At 41.0% G+C, this 9,309-nt stretch overlaps 1 protein-coding gene across 1 annotated transcript in view; it reads right to left on the minus strand.

The window, feature by feature from the left end:
- Positions 1-6,658: 6,658 nt before the first annotated feature.
- Positions 6,659-9,309, minus strand: part of LOC138963785 (uncharacterized) — a 7,050-nt gene continuing 4,399 nt past the window's right edge. The window contains exons 4-5 of the mRNA XM_070335640.1: positions 8,046-8,203; positions 6,659-7,823 (exon numbers count right to left, since the gene is read on the minus strand). Coding sequence (XP_070191741.1) covers positions 7,423-7,823; positions 8,046-8,203 — 559 coding nt within the window. The 3' untranslated portion in view covers positions 6,659-7,422. The remainder of the gene's footprint in view (positions 7,824-8,045; positions 8,204-9,309) is intronic.

The following is a 9,309-nucleotide window of genomic DNA, read 5'->3' on the forward strand; positions in this document are numbered from 1 at the left end:
TGCACTGCAATGAATCCCCGAGGTAATGCTCACTGTGTATATTCAGTCAGTGCGTGTTTCTGTCGGTCACTAAGTGGTTTTTTCTTTTAAAGCTGTGGTCTCTCTTTGACTACCCGGGGCAAAGTTTTTGAAAAGATGGGGCTGAGAATCCTGTACATAATTCTGTACTGCGAAGGTGGCCGTAACGTACCTTTTTGGAAAATAAACGTATACTTTTAACATCCTATGCTCTTGGAGACAACGGGTGCCAAACCCAAACATATTATATCACACTATCTAGAAGAAGAATTTACTCCTCTTAACAAACCTTTATCATCAACACCCCTGCCCACCCCGTCATCCTCCCCTCTTTTCTCACTTTTACCGGCTCCTTAGCGTATCACCAACTCTTGTCCCAAATAGAAATAGTTTCTGTGAGGACGTAAACTCCCCCCTTAGTTTCCTTAGTGGCCGTAACGCGACCTCTACTGGCCGCAGGATCTTGACTGCTTCATTCAACGCCTGCACTTTTGCGCTGACAACTTCCGGTTTTCTCTCTCAGGGCTGAGCAAACTGAAGTTTGTCAAGATGGATCAAGGGAAAACAAATTAACGCTTCGGCCGAGAATCGAACCTGCGACCTCGAGATCACAGTGCCGATGTCCTAACCGCTAGGCTAACCTACCAGTGTACTCAATGTGATGGCTGCGTCATCTCTATTTACAGCATCCGAGTAAGGTAGAACTGTAATTGAATCACTCTTCCTCCGAAAACGGCGTATGGCTGCCTAAATGGCGGGGTAAAAAACGGTCATACACGTAAAATTCCACTCGTGCAAAAAAAAACCACGAGTGTACGTGGGAGTTTCAGCCCATGAACGAAGAAGAAGAAGAAGAAGAAGAAGAAGAAGAAGAAGAAGAAGAAGAAGAAGAAGAAGAAGAAGAAGAAGAAGAAGAAGAAGAAGAAGAAGAAGAAGAAGAAGAATCACTCCAAAACAGCTATCAGAGAAATTGTTAAATATTCTTCTGAGCAAAAGACGGATAGAGGTATAAAACAGATGCTGCTTCAAGAATAACATGTAATAAAATCATGATTTTGTCGTTTGTCTTTACAACTGGCGAGTAGCGAAACCTCGAGGTCCTGAGTTCGAATCTCTGCAGAGGTGTTTATTTTTTCCACACGATCCCTCAAAACAATCAAGTTTGCTATTTCCTGAGGAATCTATAGAAGTTGTCAGCTCAAAAGTCAAGCGTTGAATGAAGATGTCAATATCACACAGCCAGTGTAGGTCGAGTTACAGGCCGCCTTCGCTGTACATCATTCTGTACAAGATTTATTATCAGCCCTATCTTTGTAAACACACAATCACGGATGATCACAGGGAGACCTCAGCTTTAAATACAGAAGTGCAAACGCTATGCTTTGTTATGTCGCAAGGAACTGTTCTCAGTGTGTTTATCTGGTCGCTGTGTGTTTTGGCCGTCCTTGTGTAATTAGATACAGTAGAGCCTGAACATTGCGTAATATTAACATGTCTAGCATAACCAAAACGTCAATCAGTTCAAACATGTGTGTGTGTGCTGTCGTTGCTGTTGACTGTTTTGAACCGTACTCTGTCTTGCACAAGAACTGGATACAACGGGTTTCTGCTATCGAGCTTCTATTTCATACAAGATAAACATACAAACAGATACTCAGGCACGGACAGACAGACAGACAGGCAGAAAGAAAGATACACGCACACACATACAAACACTCAAACACATTGATATACACGCACACACACACACACAAACACACACACACACACACACACACACACACACACACACACACACACACACACATACTGAGAAACAGTAGCACTAACATACAGGTCAGAAGGAAAGTACTGCAGATGTTCTATCTTTAGTAAAACAAACATTTACACACACACACACACACACACACACACACACACACACACACACACACACACACACACACACACACACACACACACACACACACACACACACACACACACACACACACACACACACTGTTTTCATACATTCAGACATTGCTGAAATCTATGAGACGTTCATCAACATTCATGTTTATTTGGTCGGTGTGTATTTTCAGTACTTTGTGCTTTCTATGGAGACATTTATAATACTTTATATTTGACTGATAATATATATTATTATTTATCGTCTAACTACGGTTTAGTGCAAGCGTAAAAGATGAGAGTAAGGACAAAAAAAAACCCACCCCTCTTGATCCCACTGTCCCAAAAATCGGACGCTTGTTTCCGCTCGCACCATATCAAACTTAATTAATTTCTGATATAAACAAGAACACCACTTTTGCATTATGTTATACTGTACAATATTTCTTCGTAGTGATGTAAAAAAAAGTTGTCAAACAAAACGGTTCTGAACTATTCTTTCAAGGTGAACGTGAACACAGGAATGACAAGGGCCTTTTCCAATGTTGTATTCGACCGGTGGAGTTATTTTAGTACTTGTCGTCAAATGTGGTTTGGTGCAGAAGTAGTTGTGCGGCTGTATAAGTATGTACAGATCATGTCCAGGTTTAACATGAGGTTTATGTGTTTTGTGTTGTTGACGCATTTGAATTGTCTCTAAGAACACACACGCGTAATTTCTTTATAGTTTTGGGTGTCACAAATTACATTACAGCTAGAATAGACAAATGATGAATAGATAGATGAGTACATTGCCTAAACATAACTGCACACAAGTTTTTTTGGAGATAAAAGCTGAAATTGTGATGTCAGAGTTATCCTCTGGCTTGCCATTTCAAGGCATATCCATTACACTGGCAGACATGACATGCATGCGCACGATAAAGAACACGAGTTCACAGCAAAAGCCTCAGGGCTTAGAAACATGAATGCACGCATGCAGGGAAAAAAACAAGTCGCGTAAAGCGAAAATACAATATTTAGTCAAGTAGCTGTCGAACTCACAGAATGAAACTGAACGCAACGCAACGCAGCAAGACCGTATACTCGTAGCATCGTCACTCCACCGCCCGTGGCAAAGGCAGTGCCCGTGGAATTGACAAGAAGAGCGGGGTATTCGTTGCGCTGAGAAGGATAGCACGCTTTTCTGTACCTCTCTTCGTTTTAACTTTCTGAGCGTATTTTAATCCAAACATATTATATCTATATGTTTTTGGAATCAGGAACCGACAAGGAATAAGATGAAGGTGTTTTTAAATTGATTTCGAAAAAAAAAATTGGATAATAATTTTTATATATTTAATTTTCAGAGCTTGTTTTTAATCCGAATATAACATATTTATATGTTTTTGGAATCAGCAAATGATGGAGAATAAGATAAACGTAAATTTGGATCGTTTTATACATTTTTATTTTTTTTTACAATTTTCAGATTTTTAATGACCAAAGTCATTAATTAATTTTTAAGCCACCAAGCTGAAATGCAATACCGAAGTCCGGGCTTTGTCGAAGATTACTTGACCAAAATTTGAACCAATTTGGTTGAAAAATGAGGGCGTGACAGTGCCGCCTCAACTTTCACGAAAAGCCGGATATGACGTCATCAAAGAAATTTATCAAAAAAATGAAAAAAACGTTCGGGGATTTCATACCCAGGAACTCTCATGTCAAATTTCATAAAGATCGGTCCAGTAGTTTAGTCTGAATCGCTCTACACACACACACAGACACACAGACACACGCACATACACCACGACCCTCGTTTCGATTCCCCCTCGATGTTAAAATATTTAGTCAAAACTTGACTAAATATAACAAGTCGCGTAAGGCGAAAATACAATATTTAGTCAAGTAGCTGTCGAACTCACAGAATGAAACTGAACGCAACGCAACGCAGCAAGACCGTATACTCGTAGCATCGTCACTCCACCGCCCGTGGCAAAGGCAGTGCCCGTGGAATTGACAAGAAGAGCGGGGTATTCGTTGCGCTGAGAAGGATAGCACGCTTTTCTGTACCTCTCTTCGTTTTAACTTTCTGAGCGTGTTTTTAATCCAAACATATCATATCTATATGTTTTTGGAATCAGGAACCGACAAGGAATAAGATGAAAGTGTTTTTAAATTGATTTCGAAAAAAAAATTTTGATAATAATTTTTATATATTTAATTTTCAGAGCTTGATTTTAATCCAAATATAACATATTTATATGTTTTTGGAATCAGCAAATGATGGAAAATAAGATAAACGTAAATTTGGATCGTTTTATAAATTTTTATTTTTTTTTACAATTTTCAGATTTTTAATGACCAAAGTCATTAATTAATTTTTAAGCCACCACACTGAAATGCAATACCGAAGTCCGGGCTTCGTCGAAGATTACTTGACCAAAATTTGAACCAATTTGGTTGAAAAATGAGGGCGTGACAGTGCCGCTTCAACTTTCACGAAAAGCCGGATATGACGTCATCAAAGACATTTATCAAAAAAATGAAAAAACGTTCGGGGATTTCATACCCAGGAACTCTCATGTCAAATTTCATAAAGATCGGTCCAGTAGTTTAGTCTGAATCGCTCTACACACACACACAGACAGACAGACAGACAGACACACACACGCACATACACCACGACCGTCGTTTCGATTCCCCCTCGATGTTAAAATATTTAGTCAAAACTTGACTAAATATAACAACCAAGTCGCGTGAAGCGATATAAATACATTTAGTCAAGATCAACACAACACTACAAACCAATCATCGCCGAGACTACATTCAGATAGTCTCGGCTAACCATACCGAAGACCTGGGGCCGGTAATATGTAGCTAGTCATCGGTCGGCTGACCGTGAAACTGACGGTGGGTCGACGTTGAACCGCAAAAGTCAGTAATATGAGCGCGAACAACTGCCGGTCCAACTGAAAACAGTCGCCCGACTGCGGTTGGGCTTACAGGCACCTTTTTCGGTCGATCGACCGCAGTGTCTCTACTTGTTTTAACTTTCTGAGCGTGTTTTTAATCCAAACATATCATATCTATATGTTTTTAGAATCAGGAACCGACAAGGAATAAGATGAAAGTGTTTTTAAATTGATTCCGATAATTTAATTTTGATAATAATTTTTATATATTTAATTTTCAGAGCTTGTTTTTAATTCAAATATAACATATTTATATGTTTTTGGAATCAGCAAATGATGGAGAATAAGATGAACGTAAATTTGGATCGTTTTATAAAAACAATATTTTTTTAACATTTTTCAGATTTTTAATGATCACATTTTCTCACCCTGTCCTTTACCACCCCAAAAAAAAAAAAAAAAAAAATTTGAGTTTGGAAAAAAAAAGTTTAGGGTCGGCGCTGAAATTTAGATACCGGTACCGCCAAAACAGGACCGATGTTTACATCGGAAGTTGTAATGTTCTAAAAATACCACTGAGCGGCTGACTGTCTAGTCAGCCGACTGTCAGTGCTACCGCGCTGCACATATTACCCGTCAAAACACGGCCGGTCAGCAGACTGCAGTCAACTGACTTGACAGTCAGTCGACTGTGGTTGCTCGACCGTCCAAAATACGCTGTTCATATTACCGGCCCCTGGACGGGTCACGCCCGCAGCCGCAAACCACGAGTCCGTAGTACTTACTGAACCTATTTTCTTTCATTCTGAGCACATTTTTGGAGTAAACATGACATATCGATATCTATATATTTTTGAATTTAGGAGAAGACAAGGAACACAATGCAATCAATTTTAAATCTGTTTGCGAAAAATCTTTTTTAATGACAACTTTATTGAGCCAACTCATTAATTAATTTGTAAGGCTCCAAGCTGAAATGCAGTACCAAAGTCCAGGCTTCGTCGAAGATTACTTGACCAAAATTTCAACCGATTTGGTTGAGAAATGAGAGCGTGACAGTGCTGCCTCAACTTTCACAAAAAGCCGGATATGACGTCATCAAAGACATTTATCCAAACAATGAAAAAAACGTCTGGGGATACCTCAGGAACTCTCATGAAGATCAGTCCGGTAGTTATCTCGGAATGACTTTATACACACACACACACACACACACACACACACACATACACCACTACCTTTTGTTGGTCCGAGGGCACCATATCGTCTTTTTTTTCTCCATCTTTATCGACCAAGGCCGAAGGCCGCGGTTGATAAAATGTAATATGTGACAAAAGGCGATAATTATGCTCCCCGAGGACCAATGAAAAATGCCGGTCTGACAACAAGTCACCAAACATCGTTTTTGTCATCATTTTGGTAGTGCAACAAAATGCACAAAAACCCACAGGGAGACGAATTTTTAGAATCCAAATCCGGGCCGCAAAGCAGCGAGATAACACGTCAAACTTCTCTGTGACGTCAAACGTAGCTTCTTGACGCTTTTCTTCCAGTCTGAAAATGTACAGAGCTGCGATCATAATTATATAGCATTGTCTCCCAGGCATAGCGGCCCTGAACATGGTTCTCGATGTTTAATGACAATAAATCTGCTGACACTGACATCACAATTCATTGGAAAACACCTACCACACCCACCCCCAAAAAACAAAATCAAAAAAATAACAACAAAAACAAAACAACAACAACCAAACAAACCAGAAAAAACAACAAACCAACCAATCAACCAACCACACAAACAAACAAACAAACAAAAGAACAACAATAACTACGAAACAAACACGCACATTAGAGAGATTAAGTGTACAGTTTTATTGGTAGTAGTAGTAGTGGTTAACTTAAGGAAAATCTATGTATCATTACGCATTCCGCTTACCATTAACGAAACCGACAACGGTGTCTTGGCCCGTGCGTTTAGTTTCACTTTCGTTAACGTGATGGGAGGGAAGAAATAATTCGAAAGAGTAGCGTCCCATGTCTGGACTCTTCAGTTGAAAAAAGAAAAAAAGTCATACACGGAGCAGACGACACAGCCGAAAACAAGAACAAAAGAAACGAGTATTGCAATGTTGTTTGTATTGATACATCCTAATGTTTCTTTGATACATTTTAACAACTCAAGTGTTGAATAGGCGCATGCAGAACGTTCGACGTGTAGGTACAGAATCTTCAGAAAGTGAATGCGCTGGAAGAGAAGTGTTTGTGTGCATCTTTCTCTCTCTGTAGATTTACTCATTCCGATTCATTTCTTTGGCTGAGAATTTAGTGCATCAAACCTGGAATAAATCACACATGAAACTGACATTTGTAGCATTAAGTTGTGCAGTAACATACTAGTTATAAAGAAATGTATGAATAAACAAGCGTTCGCTGAGTTTTCACATAACATTCAGGGCTCGTTATTTCTGTCCATTTAACCACCGCTCGTTATCAGATCAAAGAGAGCAAACGTAAACTTTGACCCCTAACCTTTGAACTGCGCACAAACCCTGACGTCACCACATAAAAAAGTACCGATAACCACTAACACTAACACTGTACACTTATAGCGAATCTATTATTTCTCGTTGTCGTTGTTGCCCCCAGCCTGCCCAGCACTGGTGGAAGCGGAGGGCTGACTGCTGTTAGCGGCGACCGCTTCAAAGGGGTTCGGGGCGTTCGGGGGGACGTTAGCGTTTACCCCTGGGGGGTAGGCAGGGTCGGAGTAAGTGTAGGCAGGAGGGGGAGCACCAGGAGTCCTGTACTGGGGAGGCTGGGGAGGCATCCCTCCCATCGGCTGGTACGGCTGGTTAGCCATTCCCCCCAACGGCTGGTACGGTTGGTTAGCCATTACCCCCATCGGCTGATAAGGCTGGCGAGGCATGGGCTGGTACGGTTGGTTAGCCATTCCCCCCATCGGCTGATAAGGCTGGCGAGGCATGGGCTGGTACGGGTTATAAGCGGTCTGGGCGAAGGCTCCTGCAGGAGATATAACATAACATTTTCAGACAAGGGAAACAACTGATGTATATTGCTCTTCCAATTCCAGCAAGACGATTACCTCCCCTGCAAACCATTTTCTCAGTGTTGGTGCAATTGTTTTTCCTTGGACGTTATGATTTAATTGTTGTTGAATTTTTTTGTTCTTAATTCTTCCAGCATTCAAAGGGTTAATTAGCATTTTTTTCAATCGACGCTTACCTGAACTGACGACAGCGACGTTAGTGTTGCGTGGAGCTGTTGTCGGATGGACGACGCGACCGCTGTGCCCTTTCTTCTTGAGGCAGCAACATATGACGGTGATGATGACAGCGATGGCGACGAGTCCCGCGAAGATGCCGCCGACGATGAGTGCGGTACTGGAACGAAGCAGAGTAGTGTGAAGGGCATGATTAATCAATACTGCGATCTTTGATGGCACGGGGGAAAACAATAAGAATGGAGACAGCAACAACAACAACAGCAGCAGCAGCAGCACCAACAGTAACAACAACAACAACAACAACACAACCACCCCCACCATCACCACCACCACCAACAACAACAACAAAAACAGCAACAACAACAGCAGCCGCAACAACAACAACAACAACACCAACAACAACAACAACAACAACAACAACACCACCACCATCAGCAACAGCAACAACAACAACGACAACAACAACACCACCAACAACAACAGCAACAATAACACATCTGTGTTGATGGAAGACAAAGGTATAATCTTAGCTTAGTTTTCACTAGACTAACTTGTTTCCTCTTTGCATTGAATGCAGAGGACGGGCAAAGAAAACAGCAACAAAAGGTTTTGTGTCACATAGAAAGAGGGTAGTTTTTTTTTCCCCCACTGAGTCATATCCCAATAACATTGTCATTCAGAAATATCAAACACCGCTATTTCTCACGAGGAACAGAATCTGCACAGGGTACACAACCTAGTGAACGCCCACACCCTACTCTCGATAGAAATTGGTGCATTAGGCGGGTGGGCGCTTACAAGGTAGTTTAGGCTATAAAGATAGTGTACATGATCAACACATACTTCTTCCAGTTACTCTGGGGAAAAATATGGAGGTGGAATAATTCCTTGTTGCTAGGGGTAACAACTATGCACACCCCTTCTATACTTCTCGTTATAAAAAAAAGTTTACACATGCGTTTGAGGGCAGATCTTTCTGATGAGGCCGTTTATCGTAAAACCAGTTATATGATTGGAAAGGCCGTGTATTCCCCTAACTTATTCAGAAAACAGATTGAGTTTACATGACGTAGTGTCGATACAGTGAAACCTACAACACAGACACCCCCCCCCCCCCCAAATCAAATTCGCAAAAGCAAGGTTCCCGCGATAAAATCGACAACACATCAGAACAACTAAATCGAACCATGTTTAGCATGTCATTATAGACAGAACAATCACATATGCACCCACAACAGTCAGTTTTCTTCATATATCTTGTCT

Source organism: Littorina saxatilis, linkage group LG4, assembly GCF_037325665.1.
Source record: "Littorina saxatilis isolate snail1 linkage group LG4, US_GU_Lsax_2.0, whole genome shotgun sequence".
Lineage (NCBI taxonomy): Eukaryota > Metazoa > Mollusca > Gastropoda > Littorinimorpha > Littorinidae > Littorina > Littorina saxatilis.